The sequence below is a fragment of the Pleurodeles waltl genome, chromosome 5, assembly GCF_031143425.1.
Source record: "Pleurodeles waltl isolate 20211129_DDA chromosome 5, aPleWal1.hap1.20221129, whole genome shotgun sequence".
Lineage (NCBI taxonomy): Eukaryota > Metazoa > Chordata > Amphibia > Caudata > Salamandridae > Pleurodeles > Pleurodeles waltl.
Window position 1 is genome coordinate 857,662,722 of NC_090444.1, and position 18,453 is coordinate 857,681,174.

At 44.4% G+C, this 18,453-nt stretch overlaps 1 protein-coding gene across 1 annotated transcript in view; it reads right to left on the bottom strand.

The window, feature by feature from the left end:
* LYST (lysosomal trafficking regulator) overlaps window positions 1-18,453 on the bottom strand; it is a 2,674,875-nt gene that overhangs the window by 1,168,944 nt on the left and 1,487,478 nt on the right. Inside the window, 1 exon segment of the mRNA XM_069234946.1 lies at window positions 8,958-9,124. Coding sequence (XP_069091047.1) covers window positions 8,958-9,124 — 167 coding nt within the window.

Genomic DNA, 18,453 nt, shown 5'->3' on the forward strand with positions numbered 1-18,453 from the left:
TTTGTTAGCAACTCTATATTGCTCTTAAACGGAAACTATCATGCATAAGTTGTAATTGAAAAATCTATGGCGTTTCCAAATTACACACATGTTAAAAGGTCGCAAACAGGTGGCTCAAGTTGTCAAGCATGCAAACTTAGACATGCAACCCAGGTGTAAACCTCAACTATAACTCATACCTTTATATCTGGTTATAGAAAGTGTCCGAGCTAGATCAATCCGTTCCCGAGTACTATAACCCAAGAAAGGGAGGAAACGACAAGAAAACCAAACTCATTAGTCCTCAATCCAGCAGGCGCCGTGCCATCGAGAGTGATGTTGTGTTAACAAAGCTCTAGTCTTACCTCTCTGCCAGCGCCACTCGGTTTAAATAACGGCGTCTGTATGCTAATTTGTAATGTTCTATAAACAACAAATAGAGGGCGCATGAAAATCTATGATAAAAATAGGATGGATCTATACGTACGCAAGATAAACTCTAAAACTCGTTTTCCATGGTACAAGGGCACTTACTTCCTCTATTATGCCAATCCGAAAATGCTAGCGGTCCCTCTGTAACCGGCCGTAAATGGGGCGTCGCTACTACTCTTCCGTGAGTCGCGGAAGCTCCGGCTCAACAATGGAAAACTTTAAAGTACAACGATGGGCTGAAACTAGCCCGCGTCTGTCTATTCGCATGGATAAGTATAGGCGCCATCTTGGCAAATCCCGCGCTACCTCTCTCCCATTACCAAAATCGGAAACAACCCGGTTATGTGCTACCCCTTATCTATCATGAAAAACGACCAAGGGGGAAAAAAACGCCCTACTGCTTCTCAAAAAGCATTCACCAGCAAAACTTGGTTTCTACTTAAGTTCTAGGCCCCTGGTCCAGATATAGTTTACTGCGGTGGCCATCTGGGAAATGCTTGACACACAATCAGAAACTATGAACATAGCTATTGTATCTTTTTTCTATTTTTTCTGAGTCTATGCTTAAATTCGTTTTAACCTAGTACGTATGGTCCATCCCATCAGCACTTATATATGAAGCATCTTACGTTGGTCAATAATGCATCGAATTATACAGTAATAGCACAAGTACTTTCTAAAGCATTCTTTCCTTTCAATTTGTCTATAGTGCATACAGCCAAATTATCAAAATCAACAATATTAAAACGTGAATGGGAGTATCGCGGCCATGATGTTAACCACAAGACAAATCAACAAAATTTAGCGTCCAAACACATTACGTCACCTAATTAGGGAACACGTTTCATCACAGTCATTGAGTCCCGTTTTGGCTGTTTGAAATTTCTCAATCATTCTTGCTTCCAACTTCAAAAGCCTTGTCAAGGTTGTTGGGCCATCCATCTTCGGTTGTATAACAGCCAGCACTGTCCATTGAATATCGTCTGCTTTATGTTTGAGTTCCAAAAAATGTTCAACTAACGGTGCACCTTTTATGGCACATTTAATTCTTGATCGATGTTGGAGAATACGGCTTTTAACTGCTTGTGAAGTTTGGCCAATATATGTTCTATTACATGGACAAGAGATACAATAAATGAATTTTTTTGTGTTGCAGTTTGAAAAATCAGATTGTACATGCTTTCTTCCATTTATTGTTACCTCTTTTGAATCTAGTGTAAATTGGCATGCAGTACACTTACAACACCTAAAGTGTCCCTGAAGGGTTGGAAGCTGAAGCATTGTCCTTAGATCTTTCTTGTCTATTTTCTTTTCTGCGGCCTGTACCAACTGATCCTTTAAACTCCTCGCTCTCTTGAAGGCGAACAATGGTTTCTCTATATTTAGATCTTTAATGATTCGCCAATTTTTTTCTAAGGACAATGCTTCAGCTTCCAACCCTTCAGGGACACTTTAGGTGTTGTAAGTGTACTGCATGCCAATGTACACTAGATTCAAAAGAGGTAACAATAAATGGAAGAAAGCATGTACAATCTGATTTTTCAAACTGCAACACAAAAAATTTCATTTATTGTATCTCTTGTCCATGTAATAGAACATATATTGGCCAAACTTCACAAGCAGTTAAAAGCCGTATTCTCCAACATCGATCAAGAATTAAATGTGCCATAAAAGGTGCACCGTTAGTTGAACATTTTTTGGAACTCAAACATAAAGCAGACGATATTCAATGGACAGTGCTGGCTGTTATACAACCGAAGATGGATGGCCCAAAAACCTTGACAAGGCTTTTGAAGTTGGAAGCAAGAATGATTGAGAAATTTCAAACAGCCAAAACGGGACTCAATGACTGTGATGAAACGTGGTCCCTAATTAGGTGACGTAATGTGTTTGGACACTAAATTTTGTTGATTTGTCTTGTGGTTAACATCATGGCCGCGATACTCCCATTCACGTTTTAATATTGTTGATTTTGATAATTTGGCTGTATGCACTATAGACAAATTGAAAGGAAAGAATGCTTTAGAAAGTACTTGTGCTATTACTGTATAATTCGATGCATTATTGACCAACGTAAGATGCTTCATATATAAGTGCTGATGGGATGGACCATACGTACTAGGTTAAAACGAATTTAAACATAGACTCAGAAAAAATAGAAAAAAGATACAATAGCTATGTTCATAGTTTCTGATTGTGTGTCAAGCATTTCCCAGATGGCCACCGCAGTAAACTATATCTGGACCAGGGGCCTAGAACTTATGTAGAAACCAAGTTTTGCTGGTGAATGCTTTTTGAGCAGCAGTAGGGCGTTTTTTTCCCCCTTGGTCGTTTTTCATGATAGATAAGGGGTAGCACATAACCGGGTTGTTTCTGATTTTGGTAATGGGAGAGAGGTAGCGCGGGATTTGCCAAGATGGCGCCTATACTTATCCATGCAAATAGACAGACGCGGGCTAGTTTCAGCCCGTCGTTGTACTTTAAAGTCTTCCATTGTTGAGCCGGAGCTTCCGCGACTCACGGAAGAGTAGTAGCGACGCCCCATTTACGGCCGGTTACAGAGGGACCGCTAGCATTTTCGGATTGGCATAATAGAGGAAGTAAGTGCCCTTGTACCATGGAAAACGAGTTTTAGAGTTTATCTTGCGTACGTATAGATCCATCCTATTTTTATCATAGATTTTCATGCGCCCTCTATTTGTTGTTTATAGAACATTACAAATTAGCATACAGACGCCGTTATTTAAACCGAGTGGCGCTAGCAGAGAGGTAAGACTAGAGCTTTGTTAACACAACATCACTCTCGATGGCACGGCACCTGCTGGATTGATCACTAATGAGTTTGGTTTTCTTGTCGTTTCCTCCCTTTCTTGGGTTATAGTACTCGGGAACGGATTGATCTAGCTCGGACACTTTCTATAACCAGATATAAAGGTATGAGTTATAGTTGAGGTTTACACCTGGGTTGCATGTCTAAGTTTGCATGCTTGACAACTTGAGCCACCTGTTTGCGACCTTTTGGCATGTGTGTAATTTGGAAACGCCATAGATTTTTCAATTACAACTTATGCATGATAGTTTCCGTTTAAGAGCAATATAGAGTTGCTAACAAAAAATTTACAGGGGTCTATAAGTGGTAGTCTGGTACTGATACTTGTCACATTTGGTGTTAGCTGGTGGAAAGATTGATTGTATTAGGTTGATTTTAATGTGTTTTTTCAATTTTTGTAGTGGTGCCAGTGCCCTCCGACAGTCCTGATGAGGCCTTGAGGTTTTAGGCCGAAACGCGTCGACATATTTCTAATGGGTCCAAGGGGTCTGGAAAAATAATTAATTGATTTACAAAATTTATTTAGCACTACTTGCTACCTTCACAAAAAATTCAAGGTAGCATACAGCTGGGTGCAAGACCCCTGGCCACCATGTGACTTTTGATCACTATGTTTATTGTGTTTTAGTGACTATCTTATAAAGTGTTGGAGTAGGGCATATGTTTTAAGATATTGTATGTATTGTTTGTTACACATGTCTGGTATAAATGTAAATGTATATATTAGTGTATATATGTCCACCTGAGTGTCATAAGTTTATAGATAGGTAGCTTTCCTTGGACTCTGATGCTGTTGTGTATTATTAAATGAAATAAATAAGGGTAAACAGCTTTACCTCTTGGAACCAAGAGTCAATATTGGTTTCTTGCAATAATTATTGAATTTGTCCCTTGCCTGCTACTTCTTTTTAAGTATTGTTAAGTTGGTATCCTAAGCAGGCGAGGGTTATAGGATATTCCCCCCTCTTTTTTGGTTTGATTTTTTTATCCTTTTGAGAGAGGCATGCTGAAGTTATCCCTTACGGAGAAGCATGCCAACATTAAGAAGTCCAGCTACCTGCCAGATAAAAAGTCCAGAACAGAGGAGAGGCCCACAGATGAATTGTCATACTCAGACCAATAATATAGCAAATACTGTCTGGAACTGTGATGAGTTCCGTTCTGCTGCAGTCAGCATCTGTGGTTACCCTCATTCGGAGATTGAGATGGTTTTCTTCCTCTTCCATGGTCTGGGAGAAATCAAAGCAGTGGTCAGCATGGACCAAAGGAGTCACACTGCAGGAGTCGATCCTAGTGTGATCGAAATGAGCCTCCCTCTATTCCCTGCTGAAGATGTGCTACACTGAGAACATCCCACAGGCAGCAGTGAATGTGATTACGAAGTGTGTGGTACAAAAAGCATATGAGGTCATTGCATCTGCAGTTGTTCCTGCAACCAGACTGTGCTGATACTGCTCTGTGTAGCTTGTAATCCCCCCTCACCCTTAAACATGAATCAGAGATCCTGGAGCATGCACCAGAAGGATCAACTTCCACACCTCCTATGAACCCCTGTAAATTTACCTCAAGATCCGTTGCTTGGCTGCGCTCCTTTGTTTGGTCCCAAGTGTTTTGCTTCTCTGCAGGACCGCTGCTTTCTGAACCTCCGCTTGTGCCTTGGGGAAGTTGAGGCCTGACACAAACTCAAAAGCAGGGATCTGGTTATCAGGATTCCACTGCAAAATATCAAGTAAAACAGTGGGCCTGACTGCCCTCCTTTAAGCCTGAGTAAGACTGCAGATTTTATCCTAAAGAGTGGCCTAATGGTATCAGGTACAGAAGTACAAGTTATTTACCTTCGGTAATGAAATATCTGTCCGAAGAGACATGTGCCATAAAAGGGCATGTCCATCAAAGATTGCTGGAACCCCCCTGAAAAGCCAGATGTTCTCAGCCAGGCGTGGCGTCTCAATGCCACCGTTGATGCAACCGATCTTCCCAGAGAGTTTGTTGTATCCAGTCCACAATGAATCATGAACTTTGCTGCATTCCTCCCATCTGTCATGGCTTGGGAAAGGATACTCCGGGCCTCTTCCGGAACTCTAGGCAGCACTTGCGTGACCGTATCCCAGAGAGTATGGGAATAGCGGCCCAAAAGGCATGCGGTGTTCACGGACTGCAGCGCTAGACTGTTGGAAGAAAACAACTTCTTCCAAAATTATCCAGTCTTTTTGATTCCCTATCCGGGGGTGCGGCACGGAATGCACCAGATGAAGAAGAAGCATTGATGACAAGGCTCTCAGGCGTGGGGTGTTGGGTGAGGAATTTCGGGTCTGACGGCGCAGGCCGATGGCGGCGGGCAATCGTCCTATTTACAGGAGCCCTTGTGCTGGGTCTGAACCAAGTACCCAAAAGGAAGTCTGTCCGTGCTTCATTAAAGGGGAGAAGGGTCTTGGAAGAGGAAGACCCCGGCGGAAGCACGTCGGTTAGGATATTAGGCCTAACCTCCACAGAAGGTAGCTCGAGGTCCAGAACCTCAGCCGCCCTTCTCACCACAAAGGAATAAGAAGCACCCTCCTCCGTAGCCACGGTAGGAGGAGAGAGCATAGCAGTGTCAGGGGAGGTGTCTAGACCACTGGCATCACCCAAATCCTGCACCCAGTCCATTTGGGGGGTCAAGTTGGTATTCTAAAGGGTTCAGCGTCCCCTCCATACTGTCCCCATATCCATACCCACAAGAATAAGGCTCTGGATCAACCCTGGGCCAAGGAGAGCCCATAGAGAACAGAATTGGCATTGAGCGTTGTCGTTCCGGCTCCGGGTCTTTGGGTATGAGGATGGGATTGATGTTGATTGTGGACCCAACCGATGTCGGGAGCATCGACGTCTGATCTGATGCCGGGGAAGGTCACAGTGGCATGCCTGGTGTCAGGACGGATCTGGATGGGCCCTCCAAAGCCATGGCCGAAGCCAACGACTTTGAACCCGAGGGGGCCCTCACTAACTCACCTGTGCCCGAGAGCGCCGAAGGAGGGTCACACTGCCCAAAAAGTCGGGGAAGCACGGAACCAATCCAGATGAAGGCTCGATGGCAGAGGCCTAGAGAGTTGACGCTCTTCCTGCGTCGCATCATCCGATCGACGGGGTGAAGTCAAAGAACGCTTGTCCTTCTTCGACTTCTTCTTTTTGTGACCCCCAATGTCCCAATGACTTGGAGGACGAGGATTGGTGATGACTCTGCGGCCGGTCTCGAGACCTTCCTCTTAAATGAGACCGTGAGCCCCACGGAGTCGAGTGTCGGGCCGCCATGAGCTTTAGGGACTGCTCCCTCAAAGCTTTAGAGTTCATGGCCCGACACTCGGAGCAAGACTTTGGGTCGTGATTGTGTTCCAGGCAACAAAGACACACGAGGTGCGGATCTGTCACTGACATAGTTCGGTGACCGGAGTCGCAGGGCTTGAATCTGGTCTTGCAGGTCATCCCTCGACGCATCCAAGAACTCCTCAAAAAACTTTGGCAAAAGTGTTGACGTAGTCAAAAAATGGCTGAGGTAGCTCTCTCCGGATCTGCATGTAGGCTGGCGTGGAAAGAAAAGAACTGACGTCAACGCACCGGGATGGCGCCTATATACGACCGCAACATCATCACAGCGAACACGACGCCAACAACGTCCCGCGGAGTCGATCGACGCCACCTGACGCCACCTGACGGCACGCAGAGGTACTGCTCAAAGAAAATCTCTGGATCCAGTCTGACGCCTGGGGAAATTCAAAGGTAAGGAATCTGCAACTAGAATTCTCTATCAGATAGCTGATCATTCCTCACATTGTAAGACACTAGCTGTCCAGTTCTCCCTGCTCAGGAATTTAGCATTGCCTTACACATAGAATCACATTAGTAGACCCGACACAATAACAATATTTATGTGCTGCATTGAGTAGCTATGTACATTTTTATAAAATGAAAGCACTGACTGTACATTTGATTAAGGGCGTTGAGTTCCATGCTTTCAACTCCACACTGCCTCCTAAAGTAAGCCTTTGACTGCTTGCCTCGTTGCCCTGAGTGTCAACTGCTAAATGAGTGTACTTGGTGTTATAATTCTTCTGGATGCACCCACATTGGCTTCTTCGATTTAAAAAAATGTGGATTGTCAGTTTAAAACCCAAAGTGGGGGGAATCTTTCTCCATTACTGGCCGGCTCAGGGTCATAGGGGGCATTATTTTAATGGTTATCTTGCTCAGTGGGGAATGGATGAAATAGCACTCTCGGGGTCACTGAATTTAGATCAGACTAGTGGCCGGGATCATGTTCTTTTAAACCCATGCCTTTCTTCCTAGCCTTACAATTGCATTTCTAGACATTAGTGATTTAAACTGTAATCTCTCCTCGGGAAAATATGCCTATGCAAAATGATAAGGTTGCTGACATGAAGGATAGAAAGTGACATAATTCTTTAAGGAAGGAAGAGCAGGATGCATTTACCTCTTTAAATGCCTCTGCTGCCTCTACGTCTTAAATGTTGGATATTTTATTGTTAATGCAAAAAGACTTTACCTGGGCTATTCGAGATTAAAGTGATTAATAATGATGCTGTCAAATCACGGAACACAGTATTAGAGACATTGCCAGCCCTAGTAAAAACCGATCATAATAAAGAAAAATAAGGTGGAGGGGATCAAGGAAAGAGTTACAGGAGACTTGGGAAAGGAATCGGTTTATATTTCATACAAGCCCATGTTGGTAAAGAAATAAGGGGGGTGGATTCCTTATAAGAAAGGCTATAAAACGAAATCTGCTCTAACTCAGAAAGGTAAATGAAAGGAAGTTCCTCCAAGTTCACATTCTGTGTAACAACAGAAAAGGGAATTCAAAAGGCGTTTATGGGGTAAGGAAAAACAATCTTCATAAAAAAACTCCCAATTTAGTGGGACTAAGCTAAAAGCACTCTTGTCCTATTTAACGCTGCAGTATTTTATAGATGGAGCTGTGATTGTGTGTTTTGTTATAGACACGATGTATTTTTTGGTGGATAAATAATGCCTGTGTTGAGGACATGTTATGTCAAAACACATTTTTCAATTAAGTGAAAAAAAAAACATCATACAGCCCATATCGGAAGATTTACATCCACATTTCTTTCCGCATTTTGCAGTCGAAAATCTACACATGCAGTTATCCTTGCACATGGAAAACGGTGAAGATTGGTAAGGCCATGTTTGGCATATAAACTGCAAGTATCAATCGTGAGCAGGATTCAAATTTACCTCTTGGGATTCCCTTCAGCCAAATGACCTCCATAAGTGTGAAGATTTCCATAGGCAGACGTAAGCAATCTGCCCAGCTACAACGTTTCAGAAGACTCGGTTAATTTTCTGAAACCTATATATGCTACTAAAAAGTTGATTAAATGCAGACAATATACTTTCGCTTTAACTAAACACCTCTTAGCAAACAAATGCATAGTGTAACAAAATAATTTAGCAATTTTATAGAACATCAAACATTTTAACATTTGTTACTCAGTAAATACTGAGAAGTCACAAATGAGTAATGGGAAGTTTTATTTTAGTTAACAAAATGTAGACTTCCAAAAAACGTACAAATAAATCTAAATATATAGCTATAGAGTAGAATGTAGAAACATAAATCGGACTGTAAATTTTTGACAGGCGTACACGTTGCCATTCATATTTCAATTTAAAATACTTGACCAAGATATACAAAAAAACTTACACTGTGTTGTTTTATTATTGCTATTTTGAAGATATCCAAGAAGAATGATGAGATCCTCTACAACTCGAAAATACTGAGAACCCGAAGAATTGCAGGAATGGATGGTAACAGTCACTAGCAGCTGTTGGATATCACACATAAGTAACTTGTACTCATTTAGGGACATACTGTGGATAAACAGTTAAAATTTATAAGAGCAGGTGACAAAATGCAGCCAAACAAAAATATTTAAACACTGATAATTATTCTTCAAATGCTTAGGTTGAACACTTCACATTGAGCTTGTTAATTTGTCTAATAACATGCTGACAATTTAACTAATATATTCTTGCTACCCAAAGGGCCAGAAATATTTCAGGCCGGAGGCTGCGATGTCAGTGGTGTGCAATTACCATGAATTGGTCTGGTTACCAAAGTTAACACAACAATCTCAAATCACTGCTTTCTGGATGTTGGTATCCAAACACCTTGATCAGCAGGCCGTTCAAGACCATACTACACAAGTATATGTTTGTGCTTACACAACAGTTGCGTTTTTAGAAAATGAGAGAACATAATGGCTATTCTACAACAGTGAATCTTCACTTTCTAGATCATCTTGCTGATGCCTATGGGCAGCCTTGGTGTAGGAAAATGTCAGAAGACAGTTGTATGTTGCAAAAGTAGCTTCAATTGAGAAATTATTCTAGCACTGACTGGATGGGTATGGTTCCTAAACAAATTCAGCAGTTATGATCCACATCTAGGCTCTTTATGGTGGTTTCCAAGATCAGGAAGATGAGAGTGAGTAGGGAGAACTTTGTTATAGCAGTCAGCAGTACCTCTGAATACTGAATCATAAAGCGGAGCCTAGAAATAACAAGCATTGGCAAAGCCAATATGACACGACCATCCGTGAGCTATTGGTGTTATCAATGTCATTGTGTAGCTGAGACCTCAATGGTGGCAGATGGGATGGTGAGAAGTGGGTTTATTATCATTCCTCCCCACTGTCTAAATTCTAGAAAATATAATTCTGTTGTGTAGTCACCAGTACACACTTTTGGAATTAATTTACACACATTTTAGACTCCGGACACTAACTCACATTATTTACATCTTGCCAATAGTTTGTTTTTCTTTAAATACCACTAAAGCACGCACTGGAATATCTTGTGTTTAGTGAAAACTGTGGGTTTTTTTGGATTTGTGAGAGGACACGCTTTGCAAATGCACTAATGATGTTTAGTGTACTTTGTGTTTATCATTTCTGCCCAAGACCTAAAACGAAATGCTTTGTGAAATGGGAGCGTTGAGAACTCTAAACTTGCGCTTAATATTGATGACTTGTTAACTGCAGGTAGTGGTAGGAGTTTAATGTGTTGTCTGTCACTCACAGTCTGAACTTAAAGTTCTTCTGTGCCAGAAAAACAGCAAGTATCTCTTCGTCATACTGCTACAGTAGGGCGCCATCTTTCCCATCATCTTGACGTCATTGCCATGAACGAAAAACAACTACAACCATGAACACAAAAGGAGGACTGTCTCACATGTGCTATAATTGTGCACATAACACAGTGGCCTTGTCGAAGGACAGAGGATCATATGAATGGCCAAGAAGCACCCTGTTTAGTCCCTGACTTATCCAATGCATTTTCCGGCGCATACTTCCAACTGTGAAAATCGACGTAAAACAGCACAATTGTAAATATATATGCGAAGTGCTTCTCACCAGTTTTCACAGCCGAAGAATGCGATCCAGAGCTTACAGTTTATAAATATTATTTACATGTTTTCGTTGTTTATTACATAGCAAACAAAGCTCATCCACGCTATGTGGCGGATATGTTTTTAACTTTTAAAGAACTTACACTCTCCCATGTTAACAGCAAAAACAAACTGCAGCTTTCAGTGAGGTTGAACTCCCTAAATAACCGCCTAGATCCTTGCTGTAAAACCCTCTATTGTCCGATTACACATCCATAAGCACAGGCAAAGGTTTAGAAAGCCCGGTGTCTTCAAAAGTAATGTAACACATAGCTCTGAAAGGACCTAAAGGAGGTGGGTGCAGAAGCGGCGATCGGAGGCTTCACACTGAATAAACTGGAGCTGGAGAGCGGTCGTGGTGTGACGGTCTGAGCTGCCATCGTCTCAGCACGGGGAGCAAGGTTCGAGTCTCGGGGTCGGCTCAACATTCTGTGATTCTGGGCAAATCACTAAATCTCCGCGACCCTCAGGGGTAATTTGCCACCTGTTGCAATTTGTATGTATTTTGCAGGCAACACAGGCATGCACTGCTGCAACCAGTATCCACTAGCAAGCTTGAAAATAGCAACACACCACAAAACACACTTCAAGCACAGTCACCCATTTAAATAATAATTTTAAAAAAAATAGTCCCAAAGCAATGGCAGAAAAGGGCTGTTGCATATGTTTAGACTCTCGGTTCGAGACAGCGCATGCACGCCATTTAGAGCCAAGACTTATAAAGTTACAGGGGGCTGAAAGGGACACACTGTAACTACAAAAGACCCAGTAAACCAATCCATTTTTGAAAGAAGTATATTTCTATACTAAGTTTGTTTCCCATTTCTCTCATTCTTCAGTAGCAATGGATAATTTAGGAAAGTGCCACGTTTTGGCATAGTCATCCCCATGTTTTGCTCACTGGTACTAATGTTATTGATTGGTAGTGCACTGGATCCCTGATAACCAGGCTCCAGTGCCAGTGCTCTTTCCCTAAAAATGATAAAAAGTACAATTATAACCCAAATGCCAAGGACTTTAGCACCCCATGGCACTAAGGGCATGGGTATTAAAGAGGGTCCAGAAGGGCAAAGTCATTTATTATGCCCCCTAAGGGACCCACACTCAAACACATGCAGACTATTTTGAAAACACAAAACTGCACACACCCTGTGTGCAATGTCCATACCTACTGCATGCAATATATCTAGACCACCCCTACAGCATGCCTTGGAGCTCTAAGGCAGGGTGAATTATATTACATGTGAGAGCATATCTGCATGAGAAGATGTACACCTGTGATGCATAATTCCCCTGCTAGGCACTGCAAGTGTTCACAAAGCCATTTTGAAGACATGTACTGGGCACTGGTCATTTTGAGCTATACAGCTACATGATGGCTTCACTGAAAATACTGGTGTGAAGTATCAAACACGTTGTCTTCATAAATCCGTACTTGTGTCACTATCAGATTTATCATACCAAGCACCCAGAGGGCACTTTAGAGGTGCCCCCTGAAAACATATTAGTCGCTTGCTGTGCTAGCAGACTGGTATCAACCAGCCTGACACCACAAACATGTTTCGGACCCCCTACAGGTGACAGTCCCTGCTCTTAGAGGCCAGAAACAAGGCCTGCTCCAGAGGAAGGTGATCACACCTCCTCCAGGAGGATGGCTAGCGATTTAACATATCAGAGCCAGAGGCTTCAAAGCCCATCCACGTTTGATATGCAACCCTGGCTTCCCAGCAGACCTGTGGAACACCACCCCCTGCCCTGATGCCCATTTGTCACCAGATCAGGTGGGAACTTGGATAGTCAGAAGGAGTGTCACACTTACAGGCTATGCAAAAAGACCAGGTGATGGAAGGAATGCAGACAGAATAAATCAAACATTCTTTACCAGTCACAGATCTAGGTTTAATTCATCAGTTGTTTTCCTTGCCATGCCATTCCAGTTTGGACCCAGCCTTATGCAACAGCCCAAACAGCCAAGCCATGTCCTCCCTGGAGCAGAAACAAGCATCCTGGGACTGGTTTCAGGATATCACCCCTCATCAGCCGTGCTAGTTTCAATCTGGTGGCATAGCGAGCATAGGGGCGCATATGTGGTACGCAAGCGGGTCAAAACTGATTTGCATTTGGCTGGGTCCAAACTGGGGTGGCATGGTGGGCAAAAAAACGAGGGATTAAACCCAGATCTTTGAAACTGGGGGTGAATGTTTGCATTGTTCAGCATTCTGTCCATCATCTGTTCTCTTCACGCTTACAGGCTAGGCACACCCCTAGGGTGGGCCACCTGAAGTGAACAGTCAAAAAAGCATTTCACCACTTTGGTTTTTGTAAAATTAGAGAATTCTGGGTCAGGGTTATATCTACTCCCTACCGTCCTACATATCTATACTCTTTATGCCTACCCTGCACTTAAAATGTCTAAGAATTGGCTTAGACACTGTAGGGGCATAGTGCTCATGCAGTTATGCCCTCACACGTGGTATAGTGCACCCTGCCTTAGGGCTGTAAGGCCAGCTAGAGGGTTGACTTACATATGCCACAGGCAGTGGGTTATGGGCATGGCACTCTGAGGGGCGTGCCATGTCGACTTTTTAGTCTTTTTCTCCCCACCAGCACACAAGCTGTGAGGCAGTGTGCATGTGCTGAGTGAGGGGTCCCCAGGGTGGCATAATACATGCTGCAGCCCCTAGAGTCCTTCCCTGGGTACAGGGCCCATGGTACCAGGGGTACCTTTGACAAGGGACTTATCTGTGTGCCAGAGCTGTGTCAACTGTGGAGACAAAAGTACAGTTTTAGGGAAAGAACACTGGTGCTGAGGCCTGGTTAGCAGGGTCCCAGCACACTTTAAATCAAAGCTGGCATCAACAAAAGGCAAAAAGTTAGTGGGTAACCATGCAAACAGTGGTATTTTCCTACAGGTGGGCATTGCCTCCCTGCACTGCCTGGGCACCCCTGGGTGATCTGGACTCTCTCCCCTCTTTCCTTAGGTCTCCTTCTTCTAGAATCCAAGCTTGGGTTCCACCGACCTGGTCCATGGGTCACAACAGCAGCTAGACACGGGAGGTCCCTCACTGACTTTAACAGGAGGTTCTGACACAATGTCACCCCTATGCACACGGGCTTCCTGGTGTAGGTACTCCACTTCTTTGGGTATCCTCAAGTGGGGGCACTCTTGAAACTCCCTTGTACCAACGGGTTTCCTTGGGATCCTCATAGAAGGGTCTTAGAACTCGAAAACTCCAACCGCGACTTCCCCATGTTATCCTATGGACACTGACCCGGGGTTACAACTCTGTACATGGGCACCTGCGGATCCTAGCTACTTACCTTCGGTATTTCAGTACTTCCCCAGTCCTAAGGGTCCTTAGGTGGTAGTTTGGGTTGGTAACGGTGTTCGCATTCCATTTTATTTTTAGTATATGGCTTTGCTCCCTCATAGGTGCCTATGTAATTTTAGGCTTTTACTTACCTCTATATTTTTGTATGTTCATATCAGCAGTTAGAAGATATACCCAAGTTAGTTTAGTGTGAGTATTTTAATAAATAATACATTATTTTTCTAACATGAGCAAGGTTATTTCCTGTGTGTATATCACTGACTGACCTATATGCTACTTGCAACTGCTGTACACCCTCCTGGGTAAGCCTTACAGCTACCCTTCGAGAGCTCTCGTTATCTAGAACGTCCTATACTATCACTAAGGCTTGCATGGACTCAGTACAGGGTGCCTCACCTATAGGTGTACACCATATATTAAACCAGCCTCCTACAACCATCAAAAGCATAAGAATTTTCTGCATATAAAGGCTGAATTAAGACATGATACCCCAACTAAAGAATGGGTGACTCCTGAATACATGTGAAAGACTTTCACAGCCCGTAATGGAATGGATGTGGCCCTCCAGTGAATAGTGTCACCTGAGGTTTAGAAATTCAGTGAAGAGTAAGACGTACTCACTAAAAGAGGTTCTTGGATACTAGAAAATGGGATTAAAGAAGTAAGCATCCAAATGGCAATTAAGAACGTATGTCACATAATGTATTTAACACCAGGATCTGAAGAAACATGTCAGTGAGGTTATTTGTCAAAAAAGTTTTGCTTGAAGAAGGGGGTTTACGAAGAGTCCACCAAAATGTGTTGCAACATCATTTTTAAGGACATTTTCATTACTTTGGGACCTCGTGTTTGAAAGATGATGTATTTCCTATTATTTGTGGTGCTGAGATCTCTTTTGTAGCAGAAATAGCAATGTTTGCGATTTTGTATGATTTTTTCTGTTTGTGATTTTTTGTGATATGTGGGCGTGGAGATCTCTTTAGTAGCAACAATATGAATGTTTGTAATTTTATTAGCACGTAAAAACGCATGTGTTCTTTAGATTAATTAATTGGGTACATCTGCGTAGGAAGGTGGCTCTGTATATACTATATCAAAGTGAGAGATAGTGTGCACAGAGTCCAAGGGTTCCCCTTAGAGGTTGATAATGGCAAAAATAGATAATACTAATGCTCTATTTTGTCGTAGTGTGGTCGAGCAGAATGCTTATCAGAAGGTAGTGTTAAGCATTTGTTGTACACACACAGGCAATAAATGAGAACACACACTCAAAGACTTAACTCCAGGCCAAAAGGTTTTTATATACAAACATATTATTTTCTTAATTTATATTAGGACCACAAGATTCAAATTTAAGTTAAGCACATAAATTGTAAGGTACTTCACACAGGTAAGTAAAGAACTTTGACTTAAAACAGTAGTATACACAGTTTTGGCAAAAATGGCAATAAGCTTTTTTTTAAGTGGATACTTCAAAAATCAACAGTTCCTGGGGGAGGTAAGTATTGGTTTGTTTCTTAGGTAAGTAAAGCACTTACAAGTCCAGTCTCCTGGGCCTTAGGCTGCCCACCGTTGGGGGTTCAAGGCAACCCCGTAGCCACCGCACCAGCAACACAGGGCCGGTCAGGTGCAGAGGTCAAAGGAGGGCCCAAATAACATAGGCGCCTATGGAGAATAGGGGTGCTCTGGTTCCAATCTGCTAGCATTTAAGTACCTGGGTCCTCCGGGAGCAGACCAGGGGGGTTTTGTAGAGCACTGGAGGGGGGGGGGGGGAAGAACACACATGCACAAAAAATACACCCTAAGTGGCACAGGGGCGGCTGGGTGCAGTGTGCAAAGTAGGTGTCGGGTCTGTCGTAAAAAACAATGGAGGGACCCGAGGCTTACTCTGGCGATGCAGGCAGGGCACGGGGGGGCTTCTCGGGCCAGCCACCGACTGGGCTAGGATGAGGGCCACCTGCTCGTCACTCCTTCACTGGTAGGTGGTTCCTCCCGGTCATGGGGGTTGTGGGTGCAGTGCTTGGTCCAGGCATTGGGTTCCTTTGTTACCAGGCAGTCGCAGTAAGGGGGAACCTCTGGATCCTCTCTGCAGCGTCACTGTGGGGGTGCAGGGAGGTCGACTCAGGGTGTCTACATCGTTTGAGTCGCTTGGGGGTCCTCTCTGCGGTGTTGGTTGTCCTGAACTCGAGCTGGGGGCATCAGGTGCAGAGTGGGAAGGCTCACGCTTTTGGTGAGAAGTTAAAGTCTCTTTAGAGTTGCTCTCTTTGTTGTTGTTTCTGGACAGAGCCGCTGTCCTCTGGAGGTTCTTGGTCCTTTAGGTGCAGTTCAGTCGTCTGAGTCCTCAGAGGTCGCTGGTCCCGCTAGATGTGTCACTGTGCAGGTTCTTTGAGTCTGGAGACAGGCCAGAAGGGCTGGGGCCAGGTCAATTGTTGTCTCCGTTGTCTTTGCGGGGCTTTCAGGTCAGCAGTCGTCCTTCTTTCTTCAGGTTGCAGGAATCTGGCTTCCTGGGTCCGGGGTCGCCCCTAAATACTCAATTTAGGGGTGTGTTTAGGTTTGGGGGGCAGAAGCAAATGGCTACGGTCCTTGAGGGTGGCTACACCCTCTTTGTGCCTCCTCCCTGTGGGGCGGGGGAACATCCCTAATCCTATTGCGGGGAATCCTCCAAAACAAGATGGAGGATTCCCTAAGGCAGAGTTCACCTCAGCTCAGGACACCTTAGGGGCTGTCCTGGCTGGAGGGTGACTCCTCCTTGTTTTTCTCATTATCTCCCCGGGCTTGCTGCCAAAAGTGGGGTCTGTGTCCGGGGGGCGGGCATCTTCACTATCTGGAGTGCCCTGGGGCATTGTAACACGAAGCCTGAGCCGTTGACTCTCACTGCTAGGTGTTACAGTTCCTGCAGGGGGAGGTGTGAAGCACCTCCACCGAGAGCAGGCTTTGTTTCTGTCATCAGAGAGCACATAGGCTCTCACTCCAGGGGGTCAGAAACTCGTCTCAGTGGCACAGCCAGGCTGTGCTGCACTGAAGGAATGGGGTAAAATACAGAGGGCATCTCTGAGATGTCCTCTGTGTGCATTTAGTTTTTTATAAATCCAGCATGGCATCAGTGTGGGTTTGTTATTCTGAGAAGTTTGATACCAAACTTCCCAGTGTTCAGTATAGCCATTATGGAACTGTGGAGTTTGTTTTCACAAACTCCCAGACCATACACTTAATATGGCCACACTGTACTTACAATGTCTAAGAACAGACTTAGACACTGTAGGGGCATATCGCTCATGCAGCTATGCCCTCACCTGTGGTATAGTGCACCGTGCCTTAGAGAATTAAGGCCTGCGAGAGGGGTGAGTTACCTATGCCACAGGCAGTATTTTGTGTGCATGGCATCATGAGGGGGATGCCATGTCGACTTTGCCTTTTTCTCCCCACCAGCACACACAATCTGCAATGGCAGTGTGCATGTGTTAGGTGAGGGGTCCCATAAGGTGGCACAACACATGCTGCAGCCCTTAGGGACCTTCCCTGGTCACAGGGCCCTTGGTACCACTGGTACCTTTTACAAGGGACATTTCTGTGTGCCAGGGGTGTGTCAATTGTGGAAACAGTGGTACATTTTTAGTTAAAGAACACTGGTGCTGGGGCCTGCTTAGCAGGGTCTCAGCACACTTCTCAGTCAAATCAGCCTCAATATCAGGCAAAAGGTGGGGGGTAACTGCAACAGGGAGCCATTTTCCTACAATCTGTATTACTGAACTGATAAATAACTTGTTGATTAATCTTCAGAAAATACTTATCCTGTAGAGATTCCATCTAGCCGCAGAATCCTTACCTTAGAATATTTCCCATGCATCCAACTGGATCCAGAAAAAATTGAGCAGTAACACCTAGACCCCAGTAGATGTAATCAAACGGCTTCATGTCATGTGCATTGTCCACGCCAGTTGTGACGTGCACAGGAAAGTGCCCCTTTTGGCACAGTTAACCCCCACCCCAACCTTTTGCCTGATATTGATGCTGACTTGACTGACAGTGTGCTGGGATCCTGCTAACCAGGCACCAGTGTTCTTTCCCAAAACTATACAATTGTTTCCACAACTGGCACACATCTAAGGGGGTCATTCTGACCCTGGCGGTCGGTGATAAAGCGGCGGCCAACCCGCCAACAGGCTGGCGGTTCAAAAAATGGAATTCTGACCCTGGCGGGAACCGCCAACAGAGCCCGCCACTTTACCACTCCGACCGCCACGGCGGGACAGACAAACAGCGTGGCGGTCACCGCCAACAGGCAGGCGGCAGACAATGTACCGCCCACCCTATCACAACTCACCAATCCGCCACCTCAACCGGGGCGGGAGCCCCGCCGATAAAACCACGGCGGAAACAGACTACGAACGGGAAAACGCTCACCTCTATACACTCCA